The sequence below is a fragment of the Giraffa tippelskirchi genome, chromosome 5 (genome assembly GCF_054371585.1).
Source record: "Giraffa tippelskirchi isolate mGirTip1 chromosome 5, T2T-mGirTip1v1.2.pri, whole genome shotgun sequence".
Lineage (NCBI taxonomy): Eukaryota > Metazoa > Chordata > Mammalia > Artiodactyla > Giraffidae > Giraffa > Giraffa tippelskirchi.
The window spans coordinates 28,316,914-28,331,843 of NC_137279.1; the positions used below are offsets into that span (position 1 = coordinate 28,316,914).

Sequence of the window (14,930 nt, forward strand, 5' to 3'; positions counted from 1 at the left end):
ATTGTACCACCACATCCTCAGTCACAGATGCTGTGGGGGTTGTGGGGCAGGGGACATGGGGCAGAGTTTGCCTAGGGGACAAGGCCAGGTCCAGACCATCCTCGCCAATTGGTGTCCATCCTAGAAAAGGCCACGGCAGCCAGGGAGTGGAGTATCAAGAACTGGTTTTAATCAATGGAGCCCAGGTTTTCATCAGGCAGATCCCCAGGTTCCAGCTTACTGCACCCTTTGAGGGTACCACTGGTGCTGTCCCACGCAGGGCCGGCCCTTGGGAAAGGCAAGTGACCCCCGCCCCAGTCGAGACAGAGCGGAGTGAGGTGGGTGAGGCGAGGCAGCGGGTGCAAGCGGCTGTTTATTAACTGTGATCTGGAGTGGAGGCGGGTCCTGCCAGCTGAGGCCCTAGCAAAGGCCCTGGCGCAGGCAGTGGGGCAGGAGATGGGGGCAGAGCTCAAGCAGGGAGAGAGGAAGCAGTTAATTCTGCTCTCTGGGGGTCACAGCCAGCAGGTGAGGGAGTTGGGGGCCCACCTTGCTGCCCATGGGGCCTCCCTGGGCAGCCTTTGCATAGTGACCAGCCAACTGGCCTTGGACTGGCCGAGGGATCGAGTTGGGGAGAGGCCCAGCCATCGCCCCAGGGCTCCAGGAAGAGGAATGCAGAAGGCATCAGAGGGCCCTGGGGGTGCGCCAAAGCCCCATGGGCTGAGCCAGGGGCAAGGCTGGTGAGGGGGCAGGGCTGAGCTGCAGAGCCCCCCCAGCAGTGGGCATAGCTGGGGGTCAAGGTGGTCCTTGAGTCCAGAGAAAAGACACGAGACAAAGTGAGAACGAGGTCCTTGTAGAAAACCCCTCAGTCCGTGACAAAGGACATCAGATGCAGGGGTGGGAAGAGCAACGCACCTGCCACCCGCTCTGGCAAAAGGCAGGGACAGGTGGGGCTGCATGGCCAGCCACACGGCCTCAGGACGTCCGTGCCCAGTCAGGGCTGAGGCCCCAGGCCAGAGCCCCCAAGCACCCAAGAAGCCCAGCCTGGATGCTGGGGTCGCTAAGTGAGGTACACGGGTTGATTCCCTGGATGGGCGGTCCCTTCTGCCCTCACAGGGTGCTGGTGGCCAGCCACCAGCCCCAGGGCCCAGCGGAGGGGCTGGGGGCATGGGAGGGACCCAACTAGCAGGTCAGTGTCCTTGGGCATTAAAGTGGGGGCATGAGGTGACACAGGCCCTGAGGGCAGAGTGGGGCACCAAGTGGCATGGGCCCAGGGATAGAGGGGCAGGAGGTGACACGGGCCTGGGGGAGCAGAGAGGAGCACAAAGTGACATGGGGCCTTGAGAGTGGTTTGTGACATGAGCAACCCAGGCCCCCTAGGAAGGGGTCACCTGAAGACACAGGGTCCCTGGGGGGGGAGAGTGATGCAACACCTCCTGGGGAAGACTGGAGCTTAGAAGACTCAGTGCTGGTCCTGCTCCGGCCCGGGATGGGGGCCTCTGGAGGAGGAGGGCAGAGCTGGCAGCAGGGGCTCCAGGAGCTCCGGAGCACCAGTGCTCTCCGGAAATGGGCCGGGGGGGGGGGGGGGGGGTCCCGCCCGCCCCGCTGCCCTAGCTCTCGTCCAAGTGAAGGCTGATGAATTCCTGAATGCACCTGCGGTACTGGAGCTCGGTGGGGCTGCTGCCGGCCAGAAGGCCCGGCTGGCCAGGGGGCGCCTCGGCCTCACGCATCTCCTCGGCCATGCGCGCCAGACGGAGCCTGGAAGAGGGCGGGCCTTGTGAAGACCCTAGCCCGCCCCTAGCCCACCGTGTCCCAGACCTGAGGAGAGCGGGCCTTGTGAAGTGCTCCGCCCCGCCCACAGGGTCCCCCACCCACACCGCCCTCCTGCTCACAGCGTGACGATGTCAGCGTTTGCTTCCTGCACGGCGATGCTCAATGGGTCCTGCTGAGCGTGGTCCAAGGCGTGCTGGTCCGCCCCCCTCTTCAAGAACAGGCAGACCTGGCTGAGAGCGGAGGGGGCAAGTCAGGTCAGGCCTTGGGCAGGTACTGGTGGGCGGGCGACCCGGGCCCATGGGGCGGGGGGAAGAGAGGGGATGACCAGCCCACGACTCACCCAGTACGGCCAAGGAGCGTGGCGTGGTGGAGCGGAGCCCGGCCGTGGCTGTCTCTTTGGTTCACGTCCGCTCCGTTTTGCAGGAGGAATTCACAGACGATCAGGGAGCCCTGGGGAAGCCGGCGCGGGGAGGCGGTATGGTTCAGACAGAGCCAAGCCGCGGAATCTGTTCCTTGCAGGCCCGCCACCTCCCACCATGCCCCTACGCCCCTTCCAGCGTGCGCACCAAGGCAGAGCCGCTGTGAAGACGCTGCACCTGGGTCTGGGCACAGCCGGGCGCCTACTTACCCCCAGCACGGCCTGCACCAGCGGCGTCTTGCCCTCGTCCTCCGCGTCAGCCCAGTTGACTTCCGCCCCGTGCGCCAGCGCCGCCGCCAGGGCGGGAAGGTCGCGGGTGCGCGCCGCGCGGTGCGCCAGCAACCCCGGGTGCAGCTCACGCACGTCTGCCAGGCCCCAGGCCTCCGCCTCTCCGTCCGCCTCGCCGCTGGACTCCTCTGACTCTGCACCCTCTGCGAGGACCCGGCGATCAGGGCCGATAAGCCGGCCCGGAGCGGGGGAGGCGCAGGGCCGGAGACGGGGAGCCGCGCACTCACCCTCCTCAGCGACGCGGTCCACCACAGAGCCCACGCCGAAGGCCAGGACATCTGAGCTGCCGTCAGAGCTGCCCCCTAAGCCGCTGTCGCTGCTCAGACCTGCAAAGTCCACAGCCAGAGGGGGTCCTGAGAGCGTCTGGGGGAAGGCTGGAGGGCTGCCCACCCTCCCGGGGATGCTCCCTGGAGCAGGATCAGTCCCCACTAGGGGGCAGAGGAGAGCCCTGCCCAGGATGGGAGGAAAGGCGAGAAAATCAAGTGACAGCTCAACGGAGTCAAGGATTAAGCGTCCCCAGGAGCACAGTCGTGGGTGTGATCCCCCCTCGCTCAGGTCGGCCCTAGCAGGACGGATGGGCTGAAGCGCCGCCATAATGCAAGCTGCGAGGTCTCCATCCAGACGCGGCCCAAAGCAGCAGTGAGCGCACCCAAGAGAAGCCCTCACAGAAGAGCCCTGAGCTCAGGGACAGGGAGGCAGCGCCCTCTGCTGCCCGAGGGCACCCGCTCACCACAGCAGCCCTGCCAGTTCTTGGCCCCCGTCTATGCCTTCTGTCCACACTGCCCAAAAAGGCGGCCCAGATGCCCCCGGCCAGTGGGTGCTGATAGACACTTCACAGGCAGGCCCCGGGAGGGGGCAGGGAGGGCCCCAACCTGCAGCATGTGCCCCGCACCCCTACTCCAGAAGAAGCTGGAGAAGATGCACACAATTGTCTTTCAGGAGCTGGTCTGGCACACAGCTGTCCACGAACACACATACATGTGCACACACCCATGCATACGCACACATGTACACACTCACATGTGTGTACCCATGTGCACAGTCATGCCACACACACACTCCTGTGTGCACACCGCACACGGGTCTCCCTAAGGGTCATGGCTCCAGCCTCCAAGTCAGTGGCTGAGTTACCCCCAGCCCCTGGAGATATTGTCCCAGCCTTAGCCCTGCTTGGCCCCCAGACTCTCCCCATCCCTACACCAGTCCCTCCTGCAAGGAATGTCCATCCCTCTGGTCCCTGGGTGAGTGGCCACAGCTGTCCTGTACTTGTCCACCCTCTGAGCGAGTATGCCTGGTCCCTGCTCTGCTGCCCTGGCTGAGCTGGGGGGTGGGCAGCAGGGGACTTACTGCGTGGGCCGGCCGCGGCAGCCCCTGCATCGAAGTAGGAGAAAAGGGAGTCCAGCTCGTCCGGGCAGAAGAGCGAGTCCCTGCGGAACCTGGGCTCCACGGAGCCTGTTGCAGGGCAGTAACGGGGCCAGGCTGGGAGGTGGGCAGAGCTTGGGGCTCTGATCCTTCCTCCCCCAACCCTTGGCCTCCCTGGGGTCCACAGTCTGGAGGCTCACCCCCTGCCCAGGCCTGTGAGCTGGGGCACACCTGCCGGCCTCCTCCCACCTGAGCACAGGGCAGCCACAGAGGGCAGAACGGGCTCCATCCGGACTTTGCTGCGGCGGGGGGCAGGGGCTCGGGGGGAGCTGTGATGGCGCTGGCACTTCTGCACCCTCCAGCGCTGTGGGGCCTCCCGTGCTGGTGCCGAGGGCGGCCTCCGCACAAACTTCTTTTCCACATATTTGTCCTTGATCCAGGCCTCCTTGTCCTGTCTGGACCAGGACCAGACATGAGGCCGCACTTGTGGGCCAGGGCTCCCCAGGCCCTGCCTAGGCTACCCCACACCTCACCTGGGGCTGCTGGCTGTGGGCTTCCTGCTGCCCGGCCCCTCACACTGGGCCTCGTAGATCCGGTTCACGGTGCTGTTTCCAAGCTCACACATCAGCTGGCAAGAGAGGGTGGGGCCGGCATCAGCCCAGCCCACAGACCTCCTCTCAAGTGGGCAGACCCGGCTCCTGTCTCCCTCCCCCCACCAGCCTCCTGGCGGCCTCCAATGACCCCCACCTTTAGCAGCTCCGGTTCCCACGAGTCCAGGGTCAGGGACCGCACCTTGGAGCAGTGGACACCCAGGCTCCTGGATGATGAGGGAGGAGGAGTCAGGGCATGGCTCCGCCCCCACCCCCTCCGGGCCACCCAGGAGGCCCACCTGTGGATGCCTGAGCACTCGATGCAGAGCAGCACGCCCAGGTTGATGCTGGCCCAGCGCGGGTCGGGCTGGCCACAGTCACCACACTGGCTGTTGCCGGCCACGTTCTGCACCCGCTGCAGCACGCTCTCACCCTTGACGCTGCGTTCCCGAGAGTCCGTGGCAGAGTCAATGCTGCTTGTGGATGGGGACGCTGTGCGGTCCAGCCTCTGGGGACCGGGTGAGGGGTCACTCAGCCCTATGGAAGCTACAGCCCCAGTCTCCCAAGTGGGGGCCCCCTCTTCCTCCCCAGATACAGGGGCCGACACAGGCCAGGGTCCCTGAGGCACAAGCCTGCAACCCCATGTGTGCACACACACTCATGTGTGCATACAGAGAATGCACATGCGTGCTGGTGTGTGGCCTGCGGGAGCTGTACACACACGTGCAGGGAGGGCCCACCTCACTGTAGCAACTGTCAGGGCTCTCCCGATAAGCAGAGGCAATGCTGGCTTGCACCGCCTGAACCCAGGCCTGCCGCAGTTTCTCTGAGTCAGCCTGCAGCATGCAGCTCCTGCAGGAAGGGGCCTGTCAGGCTGGGCAAGCAGAGGCTCCTGCCACATCACGCCCTGGGCGGGACCTTCTTACTTGGTGGGCGACACGACCTCAAAGCAGAACCTCCGTTCGACGTCCTCACAGGGCTTCACAGAGCAGAGCCGGAGGTCATCCACTACCACGGTCAGTACGTCCTGTGGGCATGACCGCCATGGCCCTTGCGCTCAGCACCCAGCCCTGCCCCACCCTGACCACCTGTTCACTGCTCTACCCAGGACACAGATTGCCTGGGATTCAAGTGGTCTCTGTCCCTGGCCACTCAGGCTTTGGTGCCCATCCGTGTCCTCAGCCCCCCAACCACCCACCCTCAGGCCAGGTGAGGAGGCCCAGGAGTCGCTGCCCTGGGCCCAGCACACCTTGAGCTTCTTCTGGTAGACCAGCTGGCTGTTCTGGATGGAGAACCAGCGCCTGGGTGGGGAATGGGCCAGGAGGGGTCAGGCTAGGCTGGGCATCCCCCCACCTGTCTGCCCTGCAGTCCCCCGAGGAAGGGCCTCCCTTACCGGTTCCACGTCTTGAAGGCATTGCTGGCTCTCTTGAAGAGGTAGCCTTCCATCACTACCCCACTGGGTGCATCGACGTCAAACTCCACCTTGGGCTCATCGTAGGAGAAGTCCTGGGAGCAGTTGGAGCCCAGGCCCCCATGAGCACCCACCCACTGCTGTGTGGACACGGCTGCCCTCCCAGGCTCCCCCCAGCCAAGGTTGAGAAGGTGGGTCTTCACAGCCACTTCCTGACCCAAACCCCATGGGGGCAGATGCCTCCCGCCACAGGTGGGGGCCTGGAGTGCTCCGGCCCCACCCCCCAGCTCCACCACCACCCGGCACAGACAGCAGGCTCTGGGTAGGATCAGGAAGGAAGCCGCCTCCCCTGTCCTCAGCCCCCCATTCATGTCGCCAGCTGGGCTGCTCCAGCCAGCCTAACAGAGCTCCATTCACATGGGCTGGGGAGACACTGAGCGTTGTCCTGTGTGTCCGGCAGTGGGAGAGGAGGCCCAGCCACCTGCTCCCCTGGCTGAGTGGGGGCGGGAAGGGACAGCTGCAGCTGTTCCCGAAGGGGACTCGGTCCCAGCTCAGCAGCCTCCGCTGGTGCTGGGCGCGCCCGGGAGGTGCTCAGGGTCGGAGCGCTGGGGCTGCGGAGGTGTCCTTGGTGCTGAAACGGGGCGGGGCAGACAGAGGCCCTACCCATCCATCCCCCCACCCCACCCCTGGGTGGGCGCCCACTCACCTGCAGCAGCGTCTGAGGGCGGGAGCAGGAGGAGGGAGAGAGAGAGCCAGTGAGTGAAGCCCTGCCGCCTCCTCCTGGGAACTAGCAGCTCCCACCCGCAGTCATCTCCACCCAGGGCAGCGCCATGACAGCCATCTGGCCAGGAGCAGAGAGGCCCCAGTAGGACCCTCTACCCAGCCCGAGCCCTAGCGCCCGCCCATGGGCTGAGGGGGCTGGTCCTGGCCTCTAAGTGACCTCTCAGTGTGCTGAGACCCTGAGGGATGAGGACTCCCACCTCTGACTGCTCTTCCAAGGAGGATTAAAATCAGCCTGAGCATGGGCAGGCCTGGGGAGGGACGGGGAGTGTGTCTTTGTGGCGGGCTCCCAGGTCCACACTTGGAGAGGGCTGAGGGGCCCCTCCACAGGGAGGTCAGGGCTGCAGGGCCTCACCCGCTGCTGGATGGCAGCATGCTTGCGCTCCATCTCCCGCTTCTCCACTGCTGAGTCGATCACCAGCTGGTCTAGCTGTGGGGAGGGGTACAGAGAGGGAAGTGGACCCCCTCCCCTGACACGCTGGCCCTGGCTTCCCCTCCCCGCAGGCTCACCTCGGCCGCCAGCTTCTTCATGTAGGGGTCCAGCTGGTGCAGCAGGCTGTACCCCTGCTGGAAGAAGCTGTACTGGGCGTGCATGAAGGACAGCATCTGGGGGATAGGGACACAGGTGAGGCCCGGCCGCCAGCCACAGTGGCCAGGGCCCTCACCAGGTGCATCCAACCCCAGCACTCACGGAATCCAGAATCTCAAACTTCTTCTTAGCCTGGAGGACGTTGATCTGTCAAGGAAGGAATGAACAGGTGAAGATATCAGGGCTGAGCTAGGCCATGGCCTGGACCTTGCTCATGTCCACTCAGGGTGCTTGTGGCTCCCCGAGACCACCAGCTCATCTGATGCTCCCTACACTGGTACCCATCCCTCCTCTCATGGTTTCTCCATGGGCAAAGCCATGAACTCTACCCCCTGCTCCAAGCCCTCCTGCAGCTTCCGGCCCTGGCTTGTCCCAAGCACATCCCCACTTCTGGGCCTTTGCCCAGGGCATCCCCCCTCCAGGTCCCTCCCCAAGCATCTGAGGTTTTCTCAGGTCAGAAGGGCCCCTCCAGACACTCTGTCTGCAGCGACACCCAAGGCCCAGCAACTCACCTGGAGCACATAGTCCAGTGCCAGGTGGCGGAAACACTTGCGGGCGAGGATCAGGGCACCCGTAGCCTCCTCCACCTCGTGGGGCCGGTGCCTCGGGGCCTGGGCATTCCTTACCAGTGACAGCTCCATGTCCTCCCGAACTTTATCAAACTGCTTCTTGGTCTCCTTGAACTTCCGCACGTCCCTGGAGGCCGGTGGGTGTCAGGTCAGGGAGCCTGAGGAGGGGTGCACTGGGGTCTCCCCACTTCAAGAAAGGCCCTCTTTCTGCTCCTAGCCCCTCTGTGCTCCACAGCCTCCTTCCCCACCTCCCTGTCCTGGCCTCCCACCCCCCACAGCCAGCACTCCCTGCCGCCTCCTCCTCAGGTCCCTTCCCCAATCCAGGGCCCCCTTTCTGTTCACCACCTCACCCACAGGATTGGTCCAGCTTGGGGTGACCCCAAGCCTTACCATGGACTCCAGATGCTTATCCTGGATGCTTACCCAGATCCTTACCCTAGACTCAGGGGATTCCCAACTATACACACAGCACTGAGCTGAGATCCCCGCCAAGTCCCCACCTCCTGCTCTATGACCCCAACCCTGACCCTTCCATGGTCCTGCCCTCACCCCTGCCTGAGGGCCCCCTCACTTCCCTCTGTGGTCCCTGCCCTCTAGCACTGTTTCCTCAGCCCAGTTTTGGCCTACGCTGAGCCCCCTACCCAGAGCCTGCAGGACTTGTGTCAGGGCCCCAGACTCTCTCAGCTCAAACACCCCAGCATGGGTGTGGCCTCACGCCCTCCTGGGGCCGAGAGAGGCCAGGCCTCCCTTGGGGCCACTCACTCTTTGACGAAGTTGTGGAGCTGCTGCCGTACAGACCTCTGGGCCTGGTCAAACAGGATCTGGGAGCACAGGAGGGTGGAGGTATCAGGGACCTGCCCCCACATGACCCCAGAAGCCAGGCCCCTGTCCCCTCAGGTAAGAACCAGAGAATGCCCTGTCCAGCCCCACTTAGGCCCCAGCTGATCACCCTCACAGAGCCGGCCTCGCAGAGTCCAAGGGACCAGGTGCAGCCCCCAGGCCTGGGTTGGCGCCCAGAGGCAACAGCTGTGACCACCTGCCCATCTCCCCCACTTGGCTCTCAGTCAGACTCGAGGCCCAAGCTGTCCCCCTCCCATGGCCCAGACAGAGCAAGCACACCCAGGGTCCCTAGTGACAGCCAGTGCCCCAGCCTGGGGAGAGGCCACCTTGAGGATGACCAGCCCTGCAGTTGGAAGGGTCCAGCTGTGGCCAAAGCTCCTGAGTGATCTGGCCTGGGGGCAGGGTAAAGTGGTTGTAGGGGCTGGAGGGGCCTCCCCCACAGCACTGACTGGACCCAGAATCAGATCCCCTCAACATGGGGAGAGGGCTGGGCCCTAACCAGAGGCAGACAGACACACAGACAGACTGCTGAGGCCGGACGAGCTGTCCAGCACTGGTTTATTTCTGAACTTCCCCTGTGGGGGAGGGGCCCCTTGTTTAGTCTGGGGCTCTGGTTTCCAGGCCATGGTCTGACCACCCACGTGGGCCTCATTCTGTTCTGTGCGGGAGCGGGGGGGGGGGCCCTGAGGGGCTCAAGGTCATGCAGACCCATCCCTGGAAGCAGTGGGGTCAGCCTGGCCAATGACCCCTGTCTGATGGCCCTGGATAACCCTCTAAGGCGCATATGCCAAGCCCCCACCACCCTCAGCCCCAGACGGGCAGGTTCCAAGCACCTCCCTGCTAGCTGTCCGGCCCTCACCTGGGACACAGTAGAGTTTCAGCAATGTGGGCGCCCCCCCCAGACTGCAGGAGCAGAAACGTGGCCTCCCCCACAGCCCGCCCCTGCCAGCTCAGCTCTCCCAGAGCCAGCCCAGAGCCTTCCAGGCTGGGCGGGGCCTCCAGGAAGCCTGAAGGGTGGCTGCCTGGGAAGGGATGACAACGATGATAAGGAAGCACAGTGCCCCCCCATTACCCCCATCAGGGCTCACCATGTGGTAGGTGACCATCTCTTGCAGGCTGTCTCCAAACCTCTGCAGACATTCCTGGGGGTGGGTGGGGGAGACCCTTGCTTAAATGCGACTGCCGAGCCCCCAGTGTCAGCACCTCCCACCCACTAGCCACAGAGTGGCCCCTGTGGCCCAGTACAAATGCCCACTTGCTCCCAGGGCAGGGGCACCCTCAAGGGGCTGCCTGCCTGTGCCTGCCCCTGCCTAGAGGTCAGAGGTCAGCTGCCCCCCTCACCGATATAACAGTGTCGCCCTGGCACTGCTGGGACAGGTCGCGGACGCCACTCACGAAGAGTCTGTTGGTAGTGACGTAGGCCTTGCCTGCCTCGATCATGCTGCTACATAACTTCACCAGCTGCAGACAGGACAGGATGGATGGGGGACACTCATGCCACCTGTGGGCCCAGCCCTCACCACCAAGGCCAGACCACACAGGCTGGGACCCTGCCAGGGCAGCTGGAATTCAGCTCAGGGCCCATCAGTGCCCAGGACATAGCTAGGCAGCCCTAGGTGGAGAAGGAAGGCCACTGCCCGCCACCTGTCCTCCTGAGCCCACCTGGTGCTAGGGCAACAGCTTGGCACTGCCCAGGCCTTGGCTCCAGTATGGGAGGTGGGAGCAAGAGAGGGAAGCCAGGAGCAGGGACCCCAGGGCCAGGGTGGGCATGCGGTCCTGGCCAAGGAACAGCAGGACCAGCTAGCAGGGGCTCAGGGATGCCACCCCTCCTCCCCTCCTGCCTGTGCCCCGGGCCCCTAGCCCAGCCACTCAGAAGCACAGCCCCCAAGCAGCTGCCCTCGCCTCCCCCAAGACTCCCCTCCTTGGCTTGGTGAGAGGAAACCACACAGACACAGGCGTGTGTGCGGCATGTGCACTGGGATAGGTATGAAGGCCAGTGACAGCCAGGCCCATGTGCTATGCATAAACACACACTTGTGCTTGTATTGGTGGCTGCGCGTGAGCTGGACTGAGCCCTCTATGTGCCCCCAGGCCCTTCCCTCACCTTGTCCAGTTTGGCCTCGATCTCAACCACGTCCGTTTCCACCTCATCGATAGTTGCCCTGCGACGGGTACAGGGTGGCTGGAGACCCGCCTGCAGCGAGCCTCCCCCACCGACTTAGCTGGTCTTCGTCTCCCCAGGCACCTCCCCAAAGGGGTCTGCAGTGGGAAGGGGCTGCTCTGTCGATAGCCACTGGCTCCCGCAGGCCCACCTTCCTCCACGCCCCTCAGACAGACTAAGACATGGAGACTGGGGTAGGGGCACGGAAGAGGGAGGAGGAGAGGGGGCAGGACTGGGACCATGACTCCAGGACTGCAGAGCCTTCAGGGCCCACCACCATCCCAAGCAGATAGAGGCCTAGTTGGCTGTGATGCCCCCAAATGAGGTCTGTGGACAGGGGAGGGGTGGTCCCTAGCACAGAGGGAGGGACAAGGGCCCTGTGGAGGGGGACATGCAGGGTCTCGCTGGTCACCGCCCCCCAGCCCAGCCCATATACCTCTCCAAGGCTCAGAGTTGACCCTAGACCCAATCTGGACCCCCCAACCCTTAGCTTCAGCTGTAGCCCACTCTGGCCTGGGGCTGGCGGACCCTGGGGCAGACCTGTGTCAGCAGAGCCTACAAACCTGGGGCTGCTCCCTGGCACAGTGAGACACCCAGCAGAGGCATGCCCCTACCTCCCGACTACTCCCCCAACCTCAAATACCAAGTTGGCCCTGTCTGCCTGGAGGGAGCAGTGGGTCAGACCTTGGAGGAGCCCATTCCCACTGGGGCGGCCTGACAATGGGGCTGCCTTGGGGAGGGAAGAGTTAACGATGACATCACCAGAGAAGCCAGTGGACAGAGAATCCCGGAAGGCGAGGCGAGAGGCAGATGGATCAGGCACGTGACTCCCCCCCCTCAATGCTCTGGGAACAGGAAACAGGGAAAGAGGGCCAGGATCCCAGGGGCCCCCCCAACCCACTCAGCTGGTGAGCTGGGCCCATCTGGCTTCCTGGGGACGAGGGACAACACGGAATGGAGCTCGGACCAGGGGCTGGAGGCAGCCGCCAGGGCCAGGGCCAAGGCAGAGGAGGCTGTCCAGGTCCAGAGGCCCCTCGCTGCCCCGTGGCTGATAGAAGAGGGCCATGTTCCAGGGTTTCCCAGGCTTGGGGGAGAGGGACTTAGTCCCTCATGTGGGGGGCAGCTCGGTACTCCCTCAATTAGGAGCTGCGGGGGAGGGGGGTGCCAGGCTGCCTCATCAGGGCCCTTGGAAGATCCCCTGTCCTCCTCCACTCTGAGCAGCCCTCATCCCTGCCCCAGGGCTGAGGGGTCTCTGAATTCCAGAGCAGAAAAGGGTCAGAGGGGACGTCTGCTTGGACCAGTGTTGGCCCACGCCCAGCAGGATGCCCAGCCTGAGACTACAGGATCCTGACCATTGCTGTAGCCTCTCCCCTCCCCCAGACCCAGGGGCCCAGGGCACGGAAGGACCACCTACCCAGGAGAGGATACTGCAGAGCAGAGCAGAGACATAGCCCCTGGAGCCCCAGTCACCCCAACTGCCCTGGGCAGCTGCGTGGAGGGCCATCACCCCTGAGCCAGGGGGGCGGGGAGGGGGCAGTTGGTCCCTAGAGAGCTGGTGGGGGTCACTGTACCAGATGGTGACAATGTGCTCGTGGGGGCAAGGTGGGCACTCAGCAGAGAGCCCATCCTGGGGGCCCCATGCCCCTCATCTCTCTCCTCCCAACTCCATTGACCAAGGCCTCCTCTCCTGCCATCCCTCCAGGATTTCCTCAGCAGCTTGGATGGTGGGTAGGAGGGTGAGGCCAGCTTCCCCACCAGAGCCATGACTCAGCGCCTGAGGCCCCACCCAGGGGAGGGGGCACCATGAACAAGGGGTGGGCGGCGCCCTGGTGAATCTGAGAGAGCCTGGAGCCCTCCAGCCACAGGCACCCAGGGCTGTGGGGCTCTGCCCAGGCCACGAGCACACAGACAGGGTCCCTCTTCCCCCGGGGCTGGGGTCACTTGGCCCTATATCTTGACCACATTCTCCCACCCAGCTCTACCCTAACCCTGGCCCCCAAGCTGGCCTCCAGGAAGTCCAGGTTACATCCTCAGCAGCACCTGAGGGCACAAGGACAAGGGAACCCCAAAAAGGCCTCAAAACCTAGTTAAATCTCAGCCCAACCCCGAAACCCACACAGTGCAGCTTCTGTGGCCCAAGGTCAGGGGCATCTCCCTGGCCCCCACCCCGGGGTCTTAGCTAGGTACTTTCAAAGAAAATTTGGCAAAGCCCAGGCATCAGCTGCATCCACTGCCTCACTGTGGGTGCTCCCCGGCAAGCAGGCTGGTGTGGAGGGAAGGCCTGGAGCTGCCCCACTGTGTGTGCCCCCAGCCCAGGATCATAGGTGCCTGAGTTGCTCACATCCCCCCCTCAACTGTCAGGAACGTAAGATAGGAGAGCACAGAGGTGACCATTAGCCTTCCCTGGCCTTCATTGCTGCTCCTTGTGAAGGGGCTGGCTCCAGGAACTCAGAGGTGAGAGCACTAATGCTGAGGCCCATCAGGCACCGCACACAGGCCCTCTTGCTAACACACCCCAAAGACCCAGCACACACACATACACATGCACACAACCCAGTGCAAGTGTGCCAAGGCCTGATAGGCACATGTGCCATCAAACACGTATGCACGCAGAAGCACGACACACACATACAGAAGTGTGTGCTCATGGATTTGGTGCATAAACACGTACCCTGGGCTGGGATACACAAGAACAAACTAACATGTGCTTAGTGCCTAAACTCATCCTTGCATGATAAACACCCACTCTGTATCTAGCAGTAGTCCAGGGGCGCAGCTCACCCACACATTCATCTCCAAGGTCTGGCACCTCAAGGGAGGGTGCAGAGGGGCAGAATTCACATGAGTGTACCCAAGCACAAGCATGAGCACCTGACACACAGGAGGTGCCCCGTTACAGCAGATGCGTGCACACCATGAACATGTCCACACAGATAAGCCCGCCTGCACTCCCAGGAAGGACTAAAAGCACAAACCCATGGCCGGCCACAGCCCAGACCCTCCACCAGTCTGTCGAATCCAGTCTGCTCAGGTAGCCCCCACCCTGCCAGGCATCTAGGTCACCCCTGCCAAGCAGCTGCCCCAACCCCTAACTGTGGCTCCAGTTGCCCGCCCCCTTGACTACTCTAGGCACAGGAACCAAGACAGATGCCAGGGGCAGACACCCGACGCACCCAGACGACCCTAGCCAGAGTCGGGCTGCAGGGCCCGGCAAGGTCTCAGCCCTGTGCAGGTGGCCTGCAGAAGGTCTAGACACAAAGCGGGCGGACACTCTCACGGAGAGGTGGCCGCGCCGGAGGCCGCCCCGCCCCACGCGCGCACCCTTCGCGCGCGGCGACCAGCACAAGGGGCATCTTTTGTTCCGGGCTCTAGGGCTGGGGTTGCTGCAGGCTTTGTCCAAGGCGAGTCCTCCTGCTCTGGCCTCCAGCCCCGGCGCCGGGTACAAAGGCGGCACCGGCTCCCCCTCCCGCGCCCCATCCCCCGGCGGTCCCTGGTGCCCCGAGGGGCTGCGAACCCGCGGATCACAAAGGGCCGCGCCGCGCCCCGGGGGCGCACCTGAAGCGCGGCGAGTCCTTGATGCATTCCTCGAACTCCACCGTCATGGCTGCGGCGGCGCGCGGCGCTCACTGGCACGAGGACCACGGCGGCCCGAGCGGCATCCCCGGCCGGCCTGCCCGCCCTCCCGCCCGCGCCGCGATCGGCGCCCGCCCGCCCCGGAACGAGGCCGCTGCACCACCGCCCCGCCCCGCCTGTCACCGCCGGGGAGAGTTGCCAAAGTCCTTCCTCCGCGCGCGCCGCCCGCTGTCACCGCCGGGGAGCGTCGCCAAACACTCCGACGTCCCGCCCCCTTCGTCCTGGCAGCCGGTCGGAAGAGTGGATGGACCCAGCAGCAGTCTCAGGAGCCGCTGGGCCGCGCGCGCTCCAGAGATTTGGCTTTAGGCAACCTGGGGGATTGGCAGCATGCGCTCATCGGGACCGCGGCGGGAGGAATGGGGGTGTGGGTGCTAGTGGGGTGGGCGCGGGAGCTTGTGGGTCTGCGTGAAGCTGCGGCGGCCTTTCCCTGGGTGGGCACTTTGCATCCGCTCCCTAAGTCTAGTCCCGCCTCGGCTCTCCTGCCCTGGGCAGCCTTGCTAGGCAGCCTGGGCGGGGCGAGAGCGCAGGCGCAAGCGCCGG

General features: G+C 64.4%; 1 protein-coding gene across 3 annotated transcripts; it reads right to left on the minus strand.

The window, feature by feature from the left end:
• Positions 1-147: 147 nt before the first annotated feature.
• On the minus strand, positions 148-14,878 carry ACAP3 (ArfGAP with coiled-coil, ankyrin repeat and PH domains 3). 3 transcript variants are annotated; one of them, XM_081488210.1, is made up of 24 exons: positions 14,313-14,878; positions 10,701-10,758; positions 9,938-10,057; positions 9,685-9,738; positions 8,519-8,577; positions 7,700-7,883; positions 7,290-7,334; positions 7,109-7,204; positions 6,954-7,028; positions 6,525-6,536; positions 5,801-5,913; positions 5,657-5,708; positions 5,334-5,434; positions 5,148-5,259; positions 4,707-4,915; positions 4,565-4,634; positions 4,351-4,445; positions 4,067-4,272; positions 3,803-3,907; positions 2,683-2,781; positions 2,378-2,598; positions 2,090-2,199; positions 1,869-1,979; positions 148-1,734 (listed from the first exon to the last, which is right to left on the minus strand). In XM_081488210.1, the coding sequence occupies exons 1-24, from the start codon at positions 14,357-14,359 to the stop codon at positions 1,587-1,589; spliced, it is 2,502 nt and encodes an 833-aa protein (XP_081344336.1). In that variant the 5' UTR covers positions 14,360-14,878; the 3' UTR covers positions 148-1,586. The 3 variants fall into 3 exon arrangements, with proteins under 3 accessions (XP_081344336.1, XP_081344337.1, XP_081344338.1); XM_081488211.1 differs by lacking the exon at positions 6,525-6,536; XM_081488212.1 differs by lacking the exons at positions 6,525-6,536; positions 9,685-9,738; positions 9,938-10,057; positions 10,701-10,758; positions 14,313-14,878 and adding an exon at positions 9,456-9,548.
• Between the last annotated feature and the right edge of the window lie 52 nt (positions 14,879-14,930).